General features: G+C 35.5%; 1 protein-coding gene across 3 annotated transcripts in view; it reads right to left on the reverse strand.

The window, feature by feature from the left end:
* Positions 1 to 7566: 7566 nt before the first annotated feature.
* LOC121980424 (ATP-dependent DNA helicase RecQ-like) overlaps positions 7567 to 26243 on the reverse strand; it is a 95167-nt gene continuing 76490 nt past the window's right edge. For all 3 annotated transcript variants that reach the window (XM_042532453.1, XM_042532455.1, XM_042532452.1), the window contains exons 14-21: positions 19988 to 20030; positions 19702 to 19867; positions 19149 to 19219; positions 18967 to 19060; positions 17664 to 17876; positions 17379 to 17588; positions 8113 to 8490; positions 7567 to 8017 (exon numbers count right to left, since the gene is read on the reverse strand). In XM_042532453.1, the coding sequence (XP_042388387.1) occupies positions 7892 to 8017; positions 8113 to 8490; positions 17379 to 17588; positions 17664 to 17876; positions 18967 to 19060; positions 19149 to 19219; positions 19702 to 19867; positions 19988 to 20030 (1301 nt within the window). In that variant the 3' untranslated portion in view covers positions 7567 to 7891. The remainder of the gene's footprint in view (positions 8018 to 8112; positions 8491 to 17378; positions 17589 to 17663; positions 17877 to 18966; positions 19061 to 19148; positions 19220 to 19701; positions 19868 to 19987; positions 20031 to 26243) is intronic.

A 26243-nucleotide genomic window follows, 5' to 3' on the forward strand; every position in this document is an offset into this window, starting at 1 on the left:
TCATACATGTTATATGTCATGCAACTAATTTTTCTACACCCTAATTAAGCATGAGGGCATTAACCAACTTTCATATCTAAATAGCACAGAGGTCTTGAGCATATTAAAATTTTGTTTAAGCTTTTCTAAGCCATCCATCTCATCATGGCCGAAAAACCCTAAGAAGGAGTTCATGAAATTCTAGCAATATTCAAGCATACAAATCCTTTAAGATCTTTGTATTCTATCACATGAGCATGGTTATTTAAATTTCAAGGTCTTCCTAACCCTAAACCCTTTCTTGACCGAATCATATGAGTGGGTTTTCTCTTAGTTTCAAATATCTTCTAAGGAAGGAAAACTAATACATGATCCTTAATATTTCATAGGGAGAACCTTGTACTAGTTGGGTAAAACAATAGATTTTCCCTAGCCTCTTAAGAATATTTTTGGCCTAAATTCTAGGGTTCAGTACTCCTCTGATCAAGCATCATATAGGTATAAAAGTATGAAGAAGAACCCCTTTACATAGTATAGAAAATCCATCATGTAGTGAAGACTAGTTTAAACACCATTAGATTTTGAAAGCTCTTCTTGGCCGAATTTTCTCAAACTTGTTTCTAGGTTTTAAAATCTTCTTAAAATCCGAAAAGCACATAAAAACCTTGTACCACAGGTGAGGGGAAAGCTTACATCCTTTTCGCTTGTGGATCTAAGGTATGGTGAAGAAGAAGTAGCCTCTTCTTCTAGTTCCTTTCCCTTGATTCCCTTGCTAAGTCCTCCTTGTATCTTAGGTTTTCTTAGGAGAAAACCTTGGCTTGGGGCCGAAAATGGAGGATAGGGGAACTGAGGTTTCGGTGAGGGAGAGGAGAGAATGAGAAAAATAAGAGAAAATAGAATTTTCCCTTTACATATTCTCTTTTATGTTAAGGGGGAAGAGGTAGCAAACTTAGTTTTTACTTTCCTTCTCCCTTAGCCTTTTTTTTCTATTTTATTTTTATTTTTATTTATTTATTTATCCTCATCATTCATGGTGAAATAAGGGGGAATGAATCCCCTTAATTCCTCTTTAAACATTTCGGCAAAATCAAAGAGGAAGAGGAAGAGGAAGGGAGGAAGGCAAGTTGCCTTTCTCTTGCTCTTTTCTTGTTTCCTTTTGGCTAGCTTTTACTCTCATCTTTATCATAAGTTTCCCTCCTTTGTTATCAACATATTATTCCTATCCCAACTGGTTATTACCCATTAATTCTATGAAATATAATATAAAAGGTTCAAGGTTCAATCCTTGACCTCTCCCTATTTTTATTTCTTTTTTGGTTCAACTCATTTCCTATTATTTTCTAAGGTTAAATCCCACATTCATATATTTATCTTACAAGCTTAGTGGGTATTACACCAAGAATGCTACAGTACAGCTTGCCTGCCTATTTTCTCCAGCGAGGACTTCGGATACTGGAAAAGCCAAATGGAGTACCATCTCAAGACTCAAGTGGAAATATGGATCATAATTCAAACCAGATTCACACTTCCCACCGAAGACAAAGTACTCATCCCATGCGACAAGTTGGACCCGCAAACAAAGAGGAAGATCGAGGTGAATGCAAAAGCGGCATATACCCTCCAATGATGCCTAACTAAAGAAGAGTTGAACCGGGTTGGCTCCTTCACTGCACCAAGGAGTTATGCGAGAAATTGATCAAACTACACGAGGGCGCCTCTGATGCAAAAGTAAGTAAACGTGACTTAATATTAAATAAGTCATATAACATTAAAATGCAGGAAGGTGAGTTGGCGAGCCAGTTTCATGCTTGCATCAAAAATCTTTTGAACAGCCTCCACGTGATCAGACAAAAAGTGGAGAATCGTGATGTCATTAGATACGCACTAAATGTTTTTCTGAGGAATACCTTATGGGCATCGATGATAGATACTTACAAAGTATCTAAAGACCTTTCTTTAATTAGACCAGATGAGCTATTTTCATAATTTGAATTGCATGAACAGACTAATGCACTTCTGACCGAAAAAGGTATTACATTGGTTGCAGATACAAGCAAAACTAAGGAGTCTAGAAACAAGCATCAAACTGAACCCGAGTCCAAAGACGAATCGAACTCAGAAGATGACAATTAAATTACCACCGAGCTCGTGGAACTAATACAAAAATTGTACAAGAAGAAGAAGGGCTTCACCAAACAAGAGATCAAGAAGGTGACTCAATCGAACACGAAGGCTAAGTCCGAAGTTACCTACTATGGCTGCAACAAGAAGGGACACTACAAGCCTGAATGTCCAAACTAGAAGCAAGGAAGAAGGAAGGCACTGAAGGCAACATGGTCTGAGTCATCGAAAGAGTCAGACGAAGAAGAACAAACTCAAGCAAGCTTCCTTACTCTACCCGTACATGCCCATGTTGTCGAGACTGAATCTGACTCCTAGATAGAATCGGAAGCTGAGTCAAAGCAAAGCCACAGACCTGTATCTAGTTCAGAAGGTTCTAAATCCACTATAAGTAATTATTTAATTAGATCTCATAATTTAATTTCTTACTTATCAAGAAAATTAGCTAAGTCCAATCTCTGAGTCATGACACTCCTAAAGGAGATTGAATCCCTTAAGGAGGAGACTAATCCAAGTCCTTTGACTGAACCAGTTCAAAGTGAAAATTCAATACAAGTCCAATGACTCGAGGAAGAAAATTCCAATCTGAAAACTCAAGTCAAAGGACTTAAAGACATGTTGGAATGGTTCACCTTAGTTTCTAAAAACCTTGATCTGATTCTTGAAAAACAAAGGGTTGTAAGCAACCAAACCGGACTTGGGTACAGAGCTAGACATTGATTCAAATCTTATTGTCTTTAGTGAATCAATCAACTAAGAACCTAGTCCAAGCATGGGTCTCCAAGTCTAGCCTAACTAATCAAATTGGACTTGATCAATATTAGATCCCTAAGGATCAAATCCACTACCTTGATAGAACTTATCGAGACTATGATATAGGGGGAGACAATAAAAAGACCACCTTTATTATTGATAAACCTGATTGATGTATGATTTATCGCTTTCCTTATACATGCTTAGTTTAGGATAAATAAGGACTTAGGCTTGATCGACACTTATTCAATTAGACCAAGGATTCTCAAAAAGAAAATTAAATATTTAGTATCTTTAAAAGGTTTTTTCTAGAAGTGATTGTTGTTCCAATATCCAAGAAAGCTTAGTGTCTCGCCACAGCCTGGAAGCCAATTATTGAAATGAATATTTAATTGACTAATTATTAAACTTTAGTCTAACTCATATATAAATTAATCCTTAGATTTTAATCTAAATTAAAAATAAAATTAATCATCTCACAAAATAGATAAGGTTCTCTGATTGACAATCTAGAAAAAGAGTGAGATGGATTCAGGTTTAAAATTAGTTAATTCAAGCTTAAACCTAACTTAATCAATGAAAAATAATTCAAATTAATCAAAGTAACCTAAACTTAACCAAACTTAAATCGAATCTTAATTATTTTTCAAATGAAAAACTCTTAATAATTTTTAAATGTTTATTAACTTTGAGATCATAATTAATTTTTTTATTTTAATTTTTAAATCTTAATTATTTTCAAATATTAATTAACTTTCAAATCATAATTAATTTTTAAATTTTAATATTAATTATTTTTAAATCTTAATTAATTTTTAAATCATAATTAATTTTCAAATTTAAAACTTCAAAATCTTAATCATTTTCAAATTTTAATTAATTTTCAAATCTTTTCAAATCCTAATTAAAAGTTTTAAAATTTAAGATTTAATTATGCAAACTTAAATATTTTTAAAATTCAAACATAAATATTTGTTTAAAATTCTAAATTAAATATTTATCTTAAATTTTAAATTTAAATATTTCTTAAAGTTAGAAATAATATTCTCAAACTTAAAATCAACTTAAAATTTTGCTTAACTTCATTTTACACAAACTCATAAGCTAATATATTTGATAACATAGAATGAGTGAGATGGAAAATAAGAAAATTAGATAATTACTTTCATTTTTTTCATGCTTGGACTCTAGGGTCATAGTCATTAATCAAGGTATTAATTAAGACATTAATTAAATTATTTAAGCTCACTATCTCCTACAAATTACTTAAACTTTTTAAGAAAGAAAATAGGGAGTTGTTTTTTTTTTTTTCAAAATTAAGTTTTCTTTTGGGGTTATATTTTAAAAGAATATTTATAAGTTAAGCTCTTTCAAAATCAATTACTTCTTCAAATTTTTAAGAAAATTTCTTTTCAAAGCTAAGTATCTAGCTAAGGTTTTTTTTTAAGAAAATTTATTTTCAAAACTAAGTATTTAGGTAAGTATTTTTCAAAGAAACTCTTTTTAAAGTTAATTATTTAGCTAAATATTTTTCAAAGAAAGTCTTTACAAAGCTAAGTATTTAGGGTTTAGCTAAGTTTTTTTAAGAAATTCTTTTTTTTAAGCTAAATGTTTTAAAGTATTTAAGAAATCCTTTCCAAAGAATTTTTTTTAAAGCTAAGTATTTAACTAAATATTTTTTAAAGAAATCATTTTCAAAGATAAGTATTTAGCTAAAATATTTTAAACTAAAAATATTTTCTGAAAAGGTAAGTGCTACTTTCAGGGGAGCTTAAAGGAAAAAAGATTAAAAAGTTAACTTTTCAAATTTAAAATTTCTTTTTACAACTTGTCTCTCTACTTAGTAGTCATTTTTTATATATGCCAAAGAGAGAGAAAGATGTTGAAAGTAAAGTAAAAAAGTTTTATTTTGAAAAAAAAAAATAATACTTAAGGAGAAGTGAGTAACATTTTTTTTTTTTTGCCTTGAAAAATATTACTTGAAAATTTACTTGTTATTTGTTCTTCATGTCTTACTGCTTTTTATGTTTTTTCTTAACTTTTGAATCAGGTTGCCATAAAAAAAAAGATTGTTGGTATAGGGAGCATCAGACGATCAAATCTGTATTTTGATAATGGCAAAGGGGTTCAAATTAAGCTATCTTGTTGTCTAACAAGTTGAACTAAGTGTGCAGGAATGTCCTAAGTAATCTTAGGCAAAGGAAAGTCCTAACCACGGTTAGGCAGGTGGAAAGTCCTAGTTGTGGTTAGCTAATGAAGTCCTGGTCCGGGGAACTGGGCGAAGTCTTAGTGAGTCAAGGACTTTAGGTGAAATCCTAAGTCTGGACAGGTCGTGAATCGGATATTCAATATGAAGTCTTAAAGTCTCGGACGTCGAGCAAAAGTCTAGATGGTCTGAAGGACTAGTCTGGCAAAAGATAATTTCTCCTGAGAAAGTAGGTGAGGACACGTTCCTCAAAAAGGGAACAGTAGGCGTCGGTCCGACCTAAAGTTTCAGCAAAACTCACAATCATGACCGGATAGTCCAGAGACTGTCAAAAGTTAATTTTTATATATTGTTTACCTATTATTCTAACTTTTTTTGGTAGGAACACTAATATTTTACAAGTTAGGATTTTACCTTGATCAGTAGACCGAATATTGGGATCAATCGACCGAACCCCAGTGCTCAGATCAATTCACAAGTAGCCTCGACCAAGGGATCGATTGACCAAACGTCAGATTCAATCGACTGAACGATGGATAAGCAGCGACTTGATCGGGTCGGGTTGATCAGACCAGATAAGCTAGGGATCATTGACAAATCAATTGACCGAATGGTGGAATCGATCGACCGAATGAAGACTCATCCGAAGCAACAGCAACTGGACCGAGAGCCAAACTGATCCAGATAGGATCAGTCAGCCGACCAGGGAGATCGGCCGACCGATCAGTGTCAAGTCAAACACTGATCTCGAGATCAGTGGATCTGGATCACGTCCAACTTGACTATAAAAAGCGGTTCGACCAACAGCTTCGAAACAATCATTCCAAGCATCTTTAGCTTCTGCACGTTGCTCCGTTAACCTCTATGACACTCGAACTCTGCTCTGACGACGGAAAGCACAACCCTCCAAATCCCTAGAAGTCGCTAATATATTTTCAATTGTAGTACTTAAGTTATAAATCTACTGTACTCTTATTTGTACTATTCCAAATTGATAGTGAATTATCCAAAATAAACACTCAACAAATATGGGTTTTGGAGTAGGAGTCGTCACAGATTCCGAACCAAATAAAATTACTTGTGTTCCTATGTAATCTTTTTTTTTCTTTTACTTATTTTCTGCTGCATTCTATTCGGTGTTTTTCAAAATTTGTGAAAAAACCACGAATTATATTCACACCCCCCCCCCCCCTCTGACACGTCTCGATCACACAGAAAGGGTGAAACCCAAGGGATATATTCCCATGAGGGGTGTTCTCATTGGCCTGAGTGACAAGCAATGGACGTTCCCTAACACAAATGTTCCTATGCCGTCACACTGTTTCGGGGATACTCCCAAGGGGGGGCATTCCCGATCCTTACCTTCAGAGTCTATGAAGGCTTGATCTTTCTGATGGTGTACATAGCAGGGTTGTTCCTAATCCTTGCCCTCGAAGTCCCTAAGAACTTGACTTTTCTGAGGATGTATCCAGTGGGATTGTTCCCAAGCCTTGCCTTTGGAGTTCATGAGGACTTGACCTTTCCTGAAAGGTACTCAATGGGATTTGTTCTCAATCCTACCTTCAAAATCCATGAGAACCTACCTTCCCGGGGATGTACCCAATAGATTATTCCCCATCCTTACCTTGGAGGTCCATGATAACTTAACTTTTACAAGGATGTACCCAACGAAATTATTCCCAATCCTTACCTTTGAAGTCTATGAGGACAACGAAGTTCCTTTGAAGTCTATTAGGACCTAACCTTTCCAGGGATATACCTAATAAAATTATTCTCAATCCTTGCCTTTGAGGTCCATGAAGACTTAACCTTTTCAAAGATTTACCCAATGGTGTAGTACAGATAATAAATGCATGATAATATATTTGAATTTGATAGGAGGCGATCCCCAAGATGTCACTGACTATGATATTCTCCACTATGTCTTTCACCTATATATCCATATTTACCTCTCTCCATATCCGTGACATCAATTCTGAAAGGGATATTGATATGATGATTCCACATTTTTTAGTGAACTTTGTTAAATTTGAATTTTATTTACCTGTTAACTCAGTTACTGATTGGATTAATGATATAGTTCCAAAGAAAATTTACTCAAGTTGTCATGATACATAAGAATATACAAAAAAGAAGTGCACGGATAAAATAAATGACTAAATGTATTGGTTCGGCAGAGAAATAAAATAGCACTGAAACTCATCTCCAAAGAACTTACTAGGTATATTTGAACATGACATAATCTAAATGAATAATCCAACCTTAATTAATCACCTTTAGTTTAACCAAAATGTCAAAAAAAAAAAAAAAAGTGGGCATGAACACCCTAGTGGGGTGAAAAGAGAATGTGCATAATATTAACCCCTTAAAGGAAAAAAGAAAATGTATTCTTAGCATAAAAAAATCAACAATCATTTTTTCTCTTTAGTCATCTACTTTCTCAATGGTTAACATTGAACCCACCATATCAAACAAACTCAGTAAGATGATTAAAAAGAAAAAAGAAATTTATCCTCTTTTAAGTTATTATATGAACTTAGCAGATATCATGCGAGAACTTATGAACTCTTAAACAAATCCTACTCTTGATTGTAAAACTACAACATTCTTTGGATTAAAAAAAAAAAAAAAAGAGGATTAACAAAATTTTTGACAATCCGTTTCTACAGTAGATTCTACATCCAACTATCTTTTAACAATCCAATGCCCAGTAGCAATCAATTTTGCAGGCCTTCAGTCTTCATATCTAACTGGTTGCATGTAGAAAGCACCATCCCTTTATACCTTTATACATCCTCAGAACAAAAAGAGTAGATTTCATAATTGTAATATTCACATAGCTTGGAACAGACCATTTTTCTTGAATATCAGAAATTCACATTCAAGGCAGGCCAATAGATCAAGTACACTTTCCTCCTTGGATCCTTTGAATTGTTTCACAATATCCTCTAATCCAACCTGCAGAAAATTTATGTTCCCATGACAGGACATGTTTCTTTACTCTTCAGACAACCAAACAGGATAATTTTGAAATGGAAGAAAAATAGACCAACCTTGTCGTGCTCCATGATCCACTGCAGGACAGCAGTTTTTGTTGCCACTAAATCACTGCCAAAGTTTTCCCTGTTCTCACAAACTTTTTGCAACTTCTTTGGAGAGTAGTATTCTAGGTGAAGAGAGTCCTCAGCCCTGGATTGCTTTGTATTAGTTGTACCATGACATGGTGAGACAGGAGCAGAGGCCATTGCAGCGGCACTCATAGAACAATAAGGTTCTGCACTCTCTCTAATGGTGATTGCTAGGTTGATGTTTAATGATGATTCCATTTTCTTGTTAGGAACATCAGTTCTGGTGTCATAGCCTGACATTTCTTCCGCTGACAAGCCAAGCTCTTCCATTGTTAAAAAGGCTTTGATGTTATCATAGGTTACCTGCATGTTCAAATGGTTAAGCACAGACTTCTTAAGCAGAAACACAAAAAATACATGTTTGTTCTATTAGTATTAGTTTTGTAATATCAAGCTTTCGCTGCAGACTAAATGTCTTAAACCATCTTTTAGATGCTAGACATGATTTGGAGGACCTTTCATCATATTGCTTGTCACAGGCTGTGGTAGGTTAGAATTCTACTGGAATTGCTGCTGTGGGTAGATCTAGACCTGCTGCAGGGAAGTAGGCTTTCTACAATGATGACAAAGTAGGATGAAACAGCACAGAACAGGTGTGCCTAGAACAGATGAGATGTGCCATAGAGGTGGATCAGGCTGAGAGGAACTCACCCTATGCCGTAGGAAATCAAAGAAAAGGGAAAGGGAAATGATCACTTGGAGGGAATAGTCCTTCAATACACAAAAGGTTCCTGATTCATATAGAATTAAATCATTAATTTATTACTTTTTCTTTGCCAAACGACTGCATATCTATTTATAGGCATCTAAAATGTGCCTTGTTAATAATTATAAAAACTATTTGAATAATTATCTCTTATTCAAAATAAAATAAAGTAATTTATTTATTCTAATTAAATGCTTATTCTAAAGTTAATAGTTATTGATTAAAGAAGTGATTTCAATAATTCTCTTTTTAGTAGTATCATTCCACCATCCTTCAAAAAGACCTTGTCCTCAAGGGTGATCTGTTTTTTTTCTTCTTTTTCTTTTTCTTTTTCTTTTAATAACTCGCATGAAATCTGCTCTTTATTGTGGATCGACTGAGACATAAAGTTATGATCGACAAATACACCTCTATGATTCTTCCTTTAAGTAGAAATGAGTTCTAATGTGTCACTCCAAGGAAATTACTATTGTTGCTTTGTTCTCTTGAATGATGAAAGTAGAAATTGTTGTAGATGAAAGAAGCTCACAAACACTTTAATACGGTGGCTTCAAATATAGGTATTGTGATGATCGTGATAGATAAATTCTTCTAATCATTATCAATGGTTTAGATCCTCATATGGATTGTCAATATCTTGTTCGTTTCTCTATTCTCCACTAGTATTTTTTTCCCCCAATTCTACTTCAAACTTGTATTATAATGAATCATGTTAGACAATGGATTATTCTTAACTCAAGTATTTCTCCATTATTCTTCAAGGATCCTTTAATGCAATCATGCAAAGAATAATGCAACTTTTACAATAAGAGGATAGTACATCTTAATCTCCTTTTGGATGTTGGATGAAATCTTTAATAAAAGTGTCCAACAATTCTTAATCTCACCAACCACGAGTTTAGTTAAAAAGTTGAAGAAAGTGATTGTAGTAGTCTGAATTCCAGACAAATCCTTATTTGCATTCTCATAATCTCGTGGGATGGAATATATGAGAAGATCAACTACAAACTTCTCCCATGTTGCGGATCCACGGGTAGAGCCGTCAATTTGGGTTGGGCCCGTCGGGTTGGCCCGCCCCGCCAAACAATTTAAGCGGGTTGGGTTGGAATTTTATCAACCCAAGTCCGCCGTGGGCCGACCCGCCTAGACCCACGACCCGCACGGGTCGGCCCGCTCGGGCTTGGGTTGGCCCGCGGGTTAAAAAACACATGTAAGCTAAGTTTTAGGCCCATTTATTATCTTTATTTGTTATAATTTTGAAATTAAAATAATACTTTTCATCCAACATAAGTACTCGTTTGTGTTCATTTATATTTAAAATACATGTTTATGTATACATTTAATTGTAGAAAACTTTTTCGAAGTAAAATGTTGAAGATATGAAATATTTTTTAAATTTTTTTAAAATTTTTGATGGGCTTTCCCAACCCGCCAAGTTGGCGGGTTGGCTCGCCCCGCCCCGCCAAATGGTTAACCCGCCACGGGCCGACCCGCCCCGCCACGGGTTGGCCCGTCTGACGGAATATTTAGAGCATAGATATAATTAAGTTATGTTGGATATAATGGATATGTTTGTTATTTGAGATAAAAAGAATACATGCTCTTTTATTGAAAAGTGAGGAATATTTATATACAAAATTAGGAATCTATCTTAAGAAAGAATCTATCTTAAGAAACTATAATTAAGTTAATTAACAGCTAGCTAATTGAGAACTATATTAGCTAAAATATATAGCTAATACTCTCCCTTAAGTTGGAGCATAGATATTTATCATACCCAACTTGTTACAAAAATAATCAATCGGAACCTCATTTAAAGCTTTTATGAAGATGCTCTCTAGTTGTTCTCCAATTTTCACATGTATGCAGAAATCAAGTTTTGTTGAATTTTCTCACGAACAAAACAATAATCAATTTCAATGTGCTATGTTTACTCATGAAACACAAGATTCGATGCAATATGAAGAGCAACTTGATTATCACATCACAGTTTTACTAGTATTGAAATTTTAAGTCCTACTTAAACCAAGAGTTGATGTATCCACATTATCTCACACATAAACTATGTCATACCCCATATTCTGACTTTAGATCGTGATACAAAATTTTACTCCTTACTTTTTCATGAGACTAAATTTCCTCCAACAAAGATATAATAACCTGAAGTAGATCTTCTATCCATTTTAGAACATGCCCAATCTACATCTGAAAAACATTCAATAAAAGTGTGCCCATGATTTATATATATAATATCCTGTCTGGGTGCTCCTTTCAAGTAATACAAAATTTGCTCTAACGCTACCCAATGATGAACTATTGGAGATAGACATAAACTGACTGGCAACACTAATTGAATATGCAATATCTGAACAAGTCACGATAAGGTAATTTAACTTCCCAATCATCCTTCGATGCCTCAAGATTATCAAATAGTTCCCTATCTCCTGCGAGGTGCATGTTCTGAGTCATTGGAGCACTACAAAGCTTTGCCCCCAATTTTCATGTCTCAGTTAATAGGTAGAAGACATATTTTCTCTAAGATAAAAATATACCTTTTTCAAACACCTAAGAAATACAGCACCCCCAAGTCCTTTATGTGAAACTGAGTATGAATGAAAGATTTAAGAGATGAGATTCCTATAGTATTACTTCCAGTGATAACAATATCATCCACATACATAACTAACAAAATAACACAGCTCCTAAATTCTTGTCGAACATAGAATGATCAGACTTTTCATCATACCAAATTTTTCAAACCAAGCACAAGGACTCTATTTCAAACCATACAAAGATTTTCAAAGACGACAAACTCGCTCTGACTCCCTGAGCAACAAAACCAAAAGGTTGTTGCATATACATCTCATCCTAAAGATCATCGTGAAGAAAAGCATTCTTGATATAAAATTGATGTAAAAGCCAATGATTAGTAGCGACCATTGAAATAAACAATCGAACAAATGTCAATTTTGCAACAGGAGAAAATGTTAGAATAATGGATACCATAGGTCTGAGCATAGCCCTTAACGATAAGACGGACTTTCAATCTGGCAACTGACCCATCTAGATTGACTGTGAATACTAATTTGCATCCTATAACCTGTTTCCCTAAGGTAGATGACCAAGTCTCAAGTGTCATTGTCATCTAAAGTATTCATCTCCTCTATCATTGCTTCTTTCCCATTGGGATGAGATATGGCCTCACAGATAGTTTTAGGAATAGAGATCGAGTTAAGTGAAATAATAAAATAACAAGAGGAAGACAACAAGCTGTTATAAGAAACAAAAGAAGTAGGATAAGTACACTGGCATTTACCTTTGCATAACATAATTGGAAGATCATCGCTCGGAACTAGATCTGATGACAAAGGAGTAAGTGCAAGACATAAATGAAGAGGTTGACGCCTGAAATAGGCTTGAATAATAGGAGGCTTGACATGAGTTGGTTTCAAGACGAGTACGAAGGATGTGATAGAATACACCAACAAATCATCATCCTCTCTTTAACGAATTAGAATAGGTGAGGACAGGAAATAAGGTATGTCTTCCGTGAAAATAACATCGATTGAGACAAGATATTTGTTAATACTGAGACAATAACACCTATAACCTTTCTGAAGACGAGAATAATCATGAAAATACACTTCAAAGACTTAGAATCTAATTTAGTGACATGCGAACGAACATCCCGAACAAAACAAATGCTACCAAAGATCCTAGAGTCAACAGGAAAAGGATTTTGTAAGGGATCTCACCGTGAAGAATAGAGGATGATATGCGATTAATGAGAAAACATACGGTGGAAAATGGATCAGCCAAAAAAAGTTTGTGAACATTCATTTGAAATAAAAAAGCTCGTGCAATTTCAAGAGGACATTTGTTTTTACATTCTACCATACCATTTTGGGTGAAATATTAATTGGGTTGTAAACAAGCTGAGCTGAGTCGAGGTTTGGGGTATTCAAACTTGCTTGATAAGGTAACCAATCTAAGCCGAACCAAGTTTAAAATGAACTAAACCTTTGAAATGATTGTTCAAGTTTGGCTTAGTTTATTTTTATGAGTTTGAGCTTGTTTGAAGCTTGGTTTGAGCTTGGTTTATTTTGATGACATCGAGTTCTCAATTCAAGCTTGACTTAAGTTTGGTTCGAACGTGGTTCGTTTAAATGTTATCGAGCTCTCAATTCAAGCTTGTTTGATTGTTTGAAATTTTTACTTGTTTGATTAGTTATTGAGCTTGATAAATCAAACGTATTTGTTTTAAGAATGTAGAGGTCTTCAAACTCGCATCCTTTACCAATAATCTTCGTCAAAAGATTCTAAAATAAACAATGATAAGGAAAAAAATGAGATGCAACAGTTAAGATTATGAGTTAGTTGCAAATTAAAGGATAAATTAGGTAAATGTTAGACGGAGAACAGAGGAAGCAAAGGGGTTGTATTGATAGTGTCATATCTATGAACACAAGATAGACTCATTAGCTAAAATAACAGTAGAAGTGCTAACTTTGGACTAAAATTAGAAAAGAAATTAGAATTACCTGTTATATGATCCATGACACCATAATCAATGGCCCATTTGGAAGATGAGAAAATAAGACATGTGTTGTGTTTACTTGACTCAACAATAACAGTGACAGAGGAAAATGAAGACTTAAGTGATTCCTAATATTGTGAGAACTTGGGAAATTCATAAAAATTGATATATCAAAGGTGTCATTAGTGGACGCAATATAAGCCAAGTGTTTTTTGAAAATTTTTGTATCAGAGCTTTCTATACTGAAACTGTATGGCCTAGCTTACGACAATAATTGCACACAATACTACTAGAATTTGGCGTTCGAGTTTGAAAGTCCTGTGAGCCACCTCCTTTGTTTCCACTATGACTAGTTGATCTTTCAGGCATATAATTAGTATTGCGACTTACCAAAGCACCACTAAGTAGAACAAGTGTAGTACTTTCTATATGGAGACGTGACTAAAGACATCTTATAAAAAGAAGACACCTCAAAACTAAAGAGAGCTTATGACTTAGCACACTCAAAGTCAAGAGATAGGTCAGCGAGGAAGCTCATGATAGCCGTCTGCTCTGGTTGGCATTGTTTAACCTTCACATCAGGGCTAAAGGGCAGTAACATATTAAGCTCCGCATATGTCTTCTTGAACGCCATAAAATAATTGATCTCTTGTTTCTCCACACAGTAAAAGACTTTGCAAATCATAAAAATTTCAAATAATCTATTAGTTATTTAACAAATTCAATCAAACCAATTACCTTACTATCAATATAATTTCAAATCTAAAGGAACAAGCGAGCGTCCTTTCTAAGTCATGTCTGCTTCGAATCATCTTTACGAGGATTATCAGTCAAATGACCATCTTTATCAGTACTCCATAGATAAAAACAAACAGACTTACTCTAATTCAAATAGTTCGAATCATTTAGCTTATACTCCGTGATATTAGACATCACAGGCACCACATCTATCATAATACAAGACTTATTCTCAGCCATAAAACTTTATCCCAAAGGAAGTCCAATAAGAGAAGATTTCGAAGGAAGAACAAGATGTTTATGGTCAGGGAGACAACGATGGCGACTGCTCCACACACAGAGAAATTGCATCCATAGAGGGCAATGGCGGTTGTTGCTCATTGGAGTCGTAGACGAGGATGTTGTGATCTTGTCAAAGAGGTTGAGGTTGTGCACGCCGAAGACATTCTTCCCGACGGGATGTTCGATGAGGTGGAAGGCGGACGTTAACGAGCACCTTGTGCAATAGCTCTTTGGAGTGCATTAAGTCGATGAAGCAGTTGTTGTGCCCAAAGGATGTTCACATATCTCCACAATGACATGATATTGTCCACTTTAGGCCTAGACTCTCATGGCTTTGCTCTTGGACGCTCCCCAAAAGGCCTCATGCAATGGAGATATCATGCATCCTTTTAAACTCAAGATCTTTCCCAAATCTTTCCAATGTGGGACTTAGATTGAACTCCAACAATCCTCCCCTCAAACGAAGGACCACTATTACTCTCATGGTCTGACCCCCGTGAGCATTCAGTCACCCTGACCTATTCTAGGCCTCCTTGCAAGCAGCTGGATTCGATCAATCTTGACCTGCTTCAGGCCTATCCGCAAGCATCCGGTCATCCTGACCTACTTGCCTCCCCGCAAGTATCCGATCACCCTGACCTGCTCCAAGCCTCCCCGCAAGCATCTGGTCACCTTGACCTACTACGGATCGCCCTGACCTACTTCGATCCTCCTTGCGAGCATTCAGTCACCCTGACTTACTCCGGGTCTCCTCGCAAGCATCCGGTCACTCTGATCTACTTCGAGCCCACCCTCAACTTTGTTCAAGGCCACCCCACATTGCATCGAGTCTGAACCATGGCTCTGATACCATTTGTTGTACAAAAGGATGTCCACATATCTCCACAATGACATGATATTGTCCACTTTGGGTCTAGGCCCTCATGACTTTGCTCTAGGCTCTCCCCAAAAGGTCTCATGCCAATGGAGATATCCTACATCTTTTTTAAAATCATGATCTTTACCAAATTTTTTCAATATGGGACTTAGATTGAACCATAACAATCCTCCCCTTAAACGAAGGACCACAATTACTCTCATAGTCTGGGTCTCCGCGTGAGCATCCAATCACCCTGCTCTGGCCCTCTCCGCGAACATCCGCATCCGGTCACTCCTGACCTACTCCGGGCCTCTCTGTGAGCATCCAGTCACCCTGACCTACTCGACTCCTCGCAAGCATCCGGTCACCCTAACCTACTCCGGGCCCACCCTCAACTTTGTTCAAGGCCACCCCATATTGCATCGGGTCTGGACCATAGCTCTGATACCATTTGTTGTGCCCAAAGGATGTTCATATATCTACACAATGACATGATATTGTCCACTTTGGACTTAGGACCTCATGGCTTTGCTCTTGGCTCTCCCCAAAAAGGTCTCATGCCAATGGAGATATCATGTATCCTTTTAAACCCATGATTTTTCCAAATCTTTCCAATATAGGACTTAGATTGAACCCCAACAACAGCCAACCAAGAAATTTGCAGATACGCCGAGGTCGCGAGTGGCCTAAGGCGCCCAAAAGGTCGTCCGATTGGTGCACAGGCATCTGAAGAGAACATGAGGGGGTTTGCGGGATGTGTCGATGAACAAGGGAAGAAGGGGCAGTGGTGGCCAGCTTTGTCGCACACGGACAAGGGAAAACGAGACGATAGTAGTGGCAGGGATGGAACCCAAATTTCAAATCTCTAATGTTATGATACCATGTTATTTGACATAAAAAGAATGCATGCTCTTTATGGAAGAGTTAGGCATATTTATATACAAAACTAGGAATCTTTCTTAAGAAAGAATCTATCTTAGAAACTATAATTAAGGTAATTGATAGCTAGCTAATTGACAAATATATTAGCTAATATATACAGATATATACAGCTAATAGTGTTATAAGATAATAATGATCGTTCCAGGGGTGGTAGTAGCGATGGTGGTGGAGGGATTACAATGCAAGGATAACTGACAGTGGTGAAGAATCTCTCATCAATACCAAGTTGATAGAAATTCACATCCTATCTCATAGGAAATCATAGAAAAGGGGAAAGGAATGATCACTTTGAGGTCAAGGAAATCATCCTCTAATAGCCAAAAGGCTCTTAATTCATAAAGACTTTAACACATTGATTTATTACTCTTCTTAGCCAAAAGGTTACATATTTATTTATAGACATCTAGAATATGCCTTGTCAATAATTCAAACGACTAATTCTATAACTATTTCTTATGCTAAATAAAATGAAAATTTTATTATTCAAATTAAATAACATTCTAAAAGGCAGCCCGATGCACGAAAGTCACATGACAGCAACTTTACCGTTGTATTAAGGCACCCCTTCAATTAAATAACATTCTAAAAATACATATATAATATTATAGGTTGAAGGAATAATTTGAATAATTCTCCTTTGAGATTGTATCATAGGTATAAAGTGTGTGGCATGAGAGCTCACCATGATGCACAGTGCTGTTCAGAAAAAGCAAAAACTGCATGATGGTATTAGAGACGAGTAAGTTGATATCACGAAAAATAAAAAGTTTCAGTGAGTAAGATAAGGGTGGGCTGCCTTGGACTTTGAAGAGAGAAGGCATGGATGAAAGAAGATCACTGCCATCTCATTGAAATCGACAGCCTAACCCTTGAGGGAACATTCTTGAAATCTTAATCTAGAAGAGATGGCTATAATACCATGCTAAATGGGATGGGATTAAACTATATTGATTGTTATTGTAAGAGACATCCGTTGTATCTATATGTAGGACTTAACATAAACTCTAAACCTCTAAACCTAAAATATTAATGTGAGACTAAATCCACTATGCAACACATAATAACTCTAATAACTATAAGAAACATCAAGAATATGTAAATTTTATATGTAAAGATTAAGTCCTCACACTTTCAGGTAGTTCCTCTTTGATGGGCTTTAACCTATCTCTGGCACCAATTTTTTTGATAGCACGGCGAATTTGAGAGACAATCTCAAGTGTTAGTCCTGTTTCCTTACAGAACCGAGGCCAATTAAGTTCACATCCATTCTTAGCCGCAACAAGGATATATGAAATAACTGTCGTCTGTTTTACAGGACCTGATTTCCTTGCCAATTCCTGAAAAATAATTAAGGATTATATTCCATTCATGGAGGAAAAACATCTTTAAAATAGTAAGAATTGAAATTTTACAGCAACTTCAGAAAATGGCATTCCATTCTGCTGCCACATTTTCCATGCATCAGCTACGGCTGGAGTCAACTTTTTCTCCATATTTGTGTTGATCCTTCTGGCCATAGTGGCTTGAATTTGAGGAGTTCCTTCACAATGGGTTTGGAGGCCCAGTTCTTGTGACAACTTAATGATTTGACTAATAAACTCATCACCATACCTGGTTAGAAAATGCTAGATGGAAATCTAGAATTAGATGTCCTAGAAGAAATGTATGCAGAAACAGAAAACATTCTTGATGCTTTAGGTATTAACTGGCATGCATGAATATAACTACTAATATCTTGAAGTTTTCATAATGTGCACATTTTGCTAAATTTAATTGAAAGGTCAAATCATTCTCAGGAGAATTAACTCGTCAATCTTCCTCTCAAAGACAACAGTCTAAGATTATTATAGTGACAATGGCTAACAAGCATTTCGCTGCAAGGGAAAAGTCACACCAATTGGCTTGTGAACTTGCCAGGAGAAGAATTCAATATCTTCTAAGCATATAGAATTATATATCTTTTACTCTGAAACTGAATGACAGAATGACGCTGCTGATTTGTACGTAGGATACCCAGGTAACATGGTATTGGCACAATCAGGCATCCACAACACAAGCAAATACAAGGTCTGCTAGTGAAGATATACTACGGTCAACATGCTCCCAAGCCACATGAAACCAGCAGATTAGCATCACACTTCCAAAAACTTTTAACTCGTGCGGACGCTTATGTTGGAAACCCTAAGTATGCTAAAATTGAAAATAATGGAAGAAGACTTCTGATGTAAATCATGTGCCAAATTATTTCAGACGTGTTTGGTTTCATCCTTTTGTGGTCCAAATGTAAATCTTGTGTTGGAAAGAATCCTTTTGTAAATATAATACTTATTAAACATACCACAAAAAACAACCAGAGATTTCACTATCAATTTATGAAAAAAAAATTGATTTTTATTTCATTGGCATGTTGAGTTCATCCTTCAATGATCCAAATGCAATCTTGAGACTGTAAGAATCTTTTTATCGACGTGTACGCTTGTTAAATATGTCATAAGAAGCAACCATAGATTTTTTTTGGCGAGTAGGAACATCCGTATAAATTGATGCATACAGGACAAGGTATGACTGAGTTTTGATTTTATTTCAGGGAATTAATTTATGAATGAGGATGTTTATTTTCTTCTTGAAAGCTATCATGAAATTCTAAAAAATGATACAATAACACAAAAATTCAGTCCTTGAGATATATTTCTCAAGGAGAAATAGTCAATCAACCTGGTTGACACCGTCAATGTTTGCCAACCTTGCTCTGGTTTGAGGCCTTAATTTTGTCAATCTTTTAATTGTCTCATCACCACATATAGCATACCTATTGTATAAGCAAGAGTTTGTGAAAAGTCCAATAACATCACATGTGAAATAAAGTTACAACAGAAGTCATCAACTAGTTAACTTACGGAGCAATTCCATCTCCTTTTGCAAGTCTGAATCTGACATCTAAAAGCATGGAGAACAACTTTGCTTCAACCTGTTGAAATAAAAAATGGCTTGGCTTGACATGAGGTAACAAACCAGAACTTGATATCTACTGTACTATTGGAGTAAACAGGAAAGTGCGAAATCAACAATCCTACAGTTTTGAAATTGTGAATATATTATATATAATGTGCATTCTAATGCACTGGTATGCTGCCAAATAAAGAAGCTGCAAATGTTTTGAGAAAGACATCCAAGAGTGACTAAAATTTTCTTAAAGAGAATCATTATTGGCAATGCAGATTTAAATAGAATTCAATAACATACAAGATGATGTATCTGATTCTAAATAAGAGTTCAAGCATGCTGTGATGACAAATATATCCCAGTCAATAGGCACCATGACACCAGCCAGGCCATATATCTGACAAATCCACTAATAATTTACTAATTTCTAAAAGAATAGATAGGTTCTAACTTTTTGCCTAAATATAACCAAAGTAGAAATCTCATTTTGGAAGGAAAAAAGATTACCTCCAAGAACTCTTCACATGCTAAAATAGATGCATTTGGAAAGTCTCCCAACTTTTTTTGCTGAGATCCATGCTCTTCCTCATCAATCATCTCAGTTGTTAAGGGTAAAATTAGTGTCTGATCCACAGTATTCAATGAGAGGAATTGCAAACCAATAAGAGAAACACTGCAAATTATTTCCAATACAAACTTGCTGAATTGTTTTAAAACAAATTATCCTTCAGATCGTCAGTATCTTATAGTGAGGAAATAAAATAAAGTTGTGAAGTAGTAATCAAAATTTTACCTAATAGTTCTGTAAACATCAACAATATTCTCCTTGATAAAACCTGCCAATATCATTCAGGTCAAACTTAATGGCATTTCCTATAAATTAATGGTGTGACAGTGAAGATTTGAATATTATACTTAAAGATTATAGATTGATTCCTCTAATAAATAATAAGGAAACATATTAGAACTTAACATATACAGCTAAAGACTGAAAGAAATAACTACAGAAATGTCAGAGAATGATCAACCCTAGGAACCTAAGAACTATACACGTTTCACTGTCCAAACAGACAAAGGGAAAAGAATGCGCAGTTTCTCAAAGCCCAGCTATATGAACTGGTTTATCGAATCAAGTCAAAATAAAACTACAATTACATATGATAACTAACTGATATCTCCAACATAATGTTCTCATAGTGGTCCAAATCATACTTGTACTATTAGATTAGGGAAAATGAATATTGAACTGATTGTTGTATTGATGGACACACTGATGCAAAAAAAAAAAAAGGCAATGATTTCAATTTGGAATTTTTACTTTAAATTGTAATTTATTATTTTATTTTGACGTCAAGAAGCTGGTATCTTTTAATTTGATAGTAGTTTAATTGAATTATTGTCTTCCTAATATGTATTATTCCTTCTTAATTTAGTTAGAGTTAAGTCTACAAAAAGTGGTGTTGTCTTTATGTATTGATCATCTTCAGTTAATAAAATTTTCCCTCATTGATCGTGTCAAATCTCTTGTTCTTTGTGTGAGATAGTTATTTTTGTTCTTTATTCATTTCGTTTGAATTTTTTGTGTGAGTTTTGGTTTGGTGCTGCATCAATTTTGTATCAGAGTTAAATTCCTTTTTGGTGTTCGATATTCCATCTTCCACAAAATCTTCTTCACCTTTTGCACATCCATTTATCCATCACCTTCTCTTCACCAACTACTCATCCACTGCTAGAATAGGTAAACTATTCCACCTATCTACCACCTCCACGCCTTTGCCTTTGACATCTTCACAGCCACCAAGTCCTCCATCACATCCTCTCCCTGCAGAGCTTCTCACATCATTCAACCATAATCATGCATAGCATCCCATTCTTCTCGTTGCAAGTTGTTGCTTCCTTTTGTTTGTGTTAATAAATTAGGCATGATTTGATTAGATTAAATATGTTATGGTTTTATTTGATTGAAATAAATTTGGGAAGGTAATTATTGGTAATTATTAGGATTAGAATATTTTCTTATTCTATTTCCTTATTTTAGAATAGTACCTTGTACTCTTTCTTCTATTTAACTATGTATTGAGATCTGAATTACAATGAATAAGAAGTAGATTTTAGTCTTCCTCCTTCATTCTCTTTTGGTGCATTATTTACATGATATCATAAATTTCAAAGCTGCTATGGTCGGCGCAAACTCAAAATTATTGGGTTCAGCCACCGATGACAGCGCACCATCCTTGGAAGGAGGAAACCGACCAAATTCAAATATCTCGTTGTCAGATTCCCACCAAATCACCATACATAGATTCAATGGAAAAAATTACCTTCAATGGGCTCAATCCGTGCGCTTGGTGATTGATGGTAAATGGAAACTCGAATATTTGAATGAAGAAATAAAGCCACCAACTTCGAATGATATGAGATACAAACAATGCCACTCGGAGTATTCTTTGGTGACAGCCTGACTTATTAACTCGATGGATCCGATCATTGGCAAGCCTTTCATGTTCTTACCAACAGCTCATGATGTATGGGAAGCGGTACATGAAACCTACTCTGATATAGAGAATCATTTTCAACTATTCGAATTAAATATTCAAATGTGGGGAATGCAACAAGAAAACTGTGATGTTACTACCTATTACAATGAAATGATGATTGTATGGCAAGAACTAGATTTATTTGAAAAAGAGGAATGGGAAAACACCAATGACAGTATTCGATATAAAAAAAGGTAGAGAGAAGCAGAGTGTGTGTTTTTGGCAAGTTTAAATAAGGAGCTTGATGAAGTTCGGGGATATATACTTGGGAGAAAACCTCCGCCTACCATTAGAAAAGTTTTCTCGGAGGTTTGTCGAGAGGAGGCTCGACATCAAGTGATGCTAAAAGGAATTAAAGAACCAAAGATGTGGAGAGTGAGGGATCTGCCCTTGTCACTAAAGGGACCAATTTTGAAGATGATAAGTCAAAACTCTGGTGTGAAAGGTGCCATAAGTCATGGCACACCGTAGAGACATGCTAGAAAATCCATGGCAAACCAGTAAATTATAAAAGTAAGTCAGGCAGCAGCTTTAAAGCTACTAATGGGGGTGTTCGAGCCCTTCAAACAAATGATATTGATTCTGGACAGCAATCATCAACCTCTGAATCTCTTCATTTCACAAAGGATCAAATAGAGCACCTGTATAAAATGCTTCAATCTCACACTATTGGAAATTCTAACTCTTACTCTCTAGCTCAGACAGGTATATTCCCTATAGCTTCTATTGCCAGCACAAACTCAAATAGTTCCTGAATATTAGATTCAGGTGTCGCCGACCATATGACGGGCATATCACAATTTTTCCCTTCATATACACCATGCACAGGGAATAAAAAGGTTAAAATTGTTGTTGGATCCTTTGCTACTATCGCAGGGAAAGGAACTGTTGTTGTTTCTCCTTTCCTTGTCCTTAGAAATGTTTTGCATGCACCTCATTTATTATATAATTTGTTATCCGTCAGCAAACTTAACTTTGATCTTAACAACCATGCTATTTTTTTTGTCCTCTCATTGTGAATTTCAGGATTTAGCCTCGGAGAAGATGATTGGCAATGCTAGACAAGACAATGACCTCTACATCTTAAATTCTGGATTAACCTTAGTCAAACAAGACCTCAAGACCTATTTCAACTCGATTTATGCTTCTTTTAAAATTTTAACTTGTGCCGAGATTTCAATCCTAGACCGAAACGATACGATTTCGGTACCGTATCGTGCCGTGCCGATATAGTTTCGGTATTTTTTAAATATAAAATATGTTAATTAAAAACAAAAATATTTAAAAAATAAACAAGATAAAAAAATAATCTTTAAAAAAAGAAAAAGCTATGAAAATAATAAATAAATAAATAATTTATTATAATTTTTAAATTAAAATAAATGAAATATAAAATTAATTAGATAATTTTATTAGGGTTTAATAAAGTCTCTTTAGATTATCTCCTTCATAACTAGGAGTTGATTAAAAAAATTAACCTAAGTTTAATTAAAAAAATCTGAAATCCGACGTCACTCGCGAGCCCGCACGACTTCGGTGCTGTCGCAGGGTTGCGCGACCAGCCATGGCCACGGGAATTGCATGATTCTTTCAGCGCGACTGCGTTGGTCGTGCGACCCCTCTGCAGTGACCGCAGGGTCGCACGATGCCTCCACGACCGCAGCGGAAGATTTATGCGACCTCTCCGCTACTGTTTTAGGGTCGAGCGACCCCTCTGCTATGATCACGGGGTCGCACAACACGTCACACCAGTCGTGGGTCTGGTGTCGGGATCGTGCCGGTGCCGGTCGCCGAGCGGAACGAGACGTTTCGCCCGTTTCGACCGTTTCAACACGGCACTTTAAACCATGCTTCTCATGATAGTGAGATTATGTTATGGCATTATCATTTAAGGCGTCCAAACTTTCAAAATGTAAGACAATTGTTGCCTAAGTTATTTTTTAAATAAAAGTCCTTCATCGTTTAGATGTGAATCTTGTGAATTAGCTAAACATCATCGCTCGGTGTTTCCATTACAACCATATAAAAAATCAGCACCATTTACTTTGATACATAGTGATGTTTGGGGTCCCTCTAGGATAGTAACATTGTCTGAAAAAATGGTGGTTTATCACATTTATAAATGATCATACTAGAATGACTTGGGTATTTCTTTTGAAAAATAAATCTGATGTTAGAAATGTGTTCATAAATTTTTATAATATGGTTTAAACACAATTTCAAACACAGATTAAAATTTTTCATAGTTATAATGGGAAAGAATATTTCAATCAATTACTAGGGAATTTTTTGGTTGAGAAGGGAATTGTTCGTTAAAGTTCTTGTATTCACACTCAATAAAATGGAGTGGCTGAAAGAAAAAATAAACATCTCCTCGATGTTGCAAGGGCTCTAAGTTTTCATACTAAAGTTCCAAAGTATATTTGGGGTGATGTGATTCTAACAGCTACTTATTTAATAAATAGATTACCAACAAGGATACTGAATTTTCAAACTTCAATAAAAACCTTTCAAAATCGTTTCCCTAACTCTCGGCTCTTCACAGATATTTCCCTAAAAGTTTTTGGTAGCATTGTCTTCGTTCACAATCATGACCCAAGAAGTTCTAAACTTGATCCAAAATTTTATAAATGCATCTTTGTTGGGTACCCTACAAATCAAAGAGGATACAAATGTTTTAATGCAATTTCAAAAAAAAAAATTGGTACCCATGGATGTCACATTTTTTGAGGGACAATCTTACAATGATTCTCATCTTCAAGGGGAGCATAACAGGGAATATGAATGTTTAATGAGTTGGACTTAACCTGTTATTTCGAGGACGAACCCATAACAGAAAAGGGTAACAATCGATTCAAACATCTTGTTTACAGAAGGGAAGGTCAGGCTAAAAGAAAAGAAGAGATTGTCCATCTACAAAGCCAAGAATCTGATTAGAGGCAAAATCATGAGACTATCAATGATTACTCAAAGATCCCTAACAATAGAACCCAAGGTATGTCTGAGTTAAATTTCTCAAGTTGATCTTCTTATTGCCCTAAGGAAAGGAGTTCAGTCATGCACACAACACCCACTTTTGAATTTTGTATCTTATAAATATTTGTCTTCTTCCTATTGTGCTTTTGTTTCACAACTCAACAGTGTGAGTATTCCAAATAATATTCAAGAAGCTCTAAAGATACCTGAGTGGAAAGAAGCAATTTTTTAGGAAATGAGAGCTCTACAGAAGAATTCTACTTGGGAAAAGGTTGATCTACCTCAGGGTAAATCGATTGTTGGATGTAAGTGGGTATTCACCATGAAATACAACTTAGTCGGTTCCCTAGAATGATATAAGGCTCATTTGGTTGTTAAAGGCTTTACACAAACTTACGACATAGACTATTCTGAGACATTCTCTCCAATGGCTAAATTGAACACTGTTCAAGTCATATTATCAATTGCTGCAACGGTGATTTAGAAGAAGAGGTCTACATGGAGGCACCCCCAGGATTTTTTTATCAGTTTGGGTCAAAAGTGTGTAAAATGAAAAAATCTCACTATGACTAAAGCAATCGCCCAGAGCATGGTTTGAAAGGTTCGCAAAGTTTGTAAAACGTCAAGGCTACACCCAAGGACAATCTGATCATACTTAATTCACAAAGACATCTAAGAAAGATAAGATCTCTGTGTTGATCGTGTATGTCGATGACATAATTATGACTGGAGATGATATAGAAGAGATGAGCAGATTGAAAGCAAACCTAGCCAAGGAATTCGAGATTAAAGACTTGGGTTAGCTAAGGTACTTTCTTGGAATGGTGATAGCAAGATCAAGGAAAGGTATTATGGTGTCTCAGAGAAAAGGTATATTCTCGATCTGTTAAAGGAAACTGGGATCAGTGGGTGGATGATAGCAGATACTCCAATTGAAGTGAACGCAAAGCTAAGAGATATAAAAAATAGCACTCTAGTAGACTCAATAAGATATCAAAGACTTGTTGGGAGACAATTTACCTGTCTCATATTCGCCCAAACATTGCTTTCGCAGTGAGCATGGTCAGTCAATTCATGCATTCTCCATACGAAGAACATCTAGATGCAGTGTACCGAATCCTAAGGTATTTAAAAGGAACACCTAGAAAGGGACTTTTCTTTAGAAAGGATGAGAAAAAAGACATTGAATTATATACAAATGCAGACTAGGCAAGTTCTGTTACTAATCGAAAATCAACTTCAGGATACTGCACATTTGTGTGGGGGTAACGTGGTAACTTTGAGAAGTAAGAAGCAAAGTGTTGTAGTAAGAAGCAATGTAGAGACTGAGTTTAGAGTTATGGCTCAAGGAGCATGTGAGATTCTTTGGCTAAAGAGAGTTTTGGATGAACTAAAGAAACCAATAAACCTTCCTATGAAGCTATACTGTGATAACAAAGCAACAATCATTATTGTTCATAATCCAATTATGCATGATAGAACGAAATACATTGAAATTGATAAATGCTTTATAAAAGAGAAGCTGGTAGACAGAAC

Source organism: Zingiber officinale, chromosome 5A (genome assembly GCF_018446385.1).
Source record: "Zingiber officinale cultivar Zhangliang chromosome 5A, Zo_v1.1, whole genome shotgun sequence".
Taxonomy (NCBI): domain Eukaryota; kingdom Viridiplantae; phylum Streptophyta; class Magnoliopsida; order Zingiberales; family Zingiberaceae; genus Zingiber; species Zingiber officinale.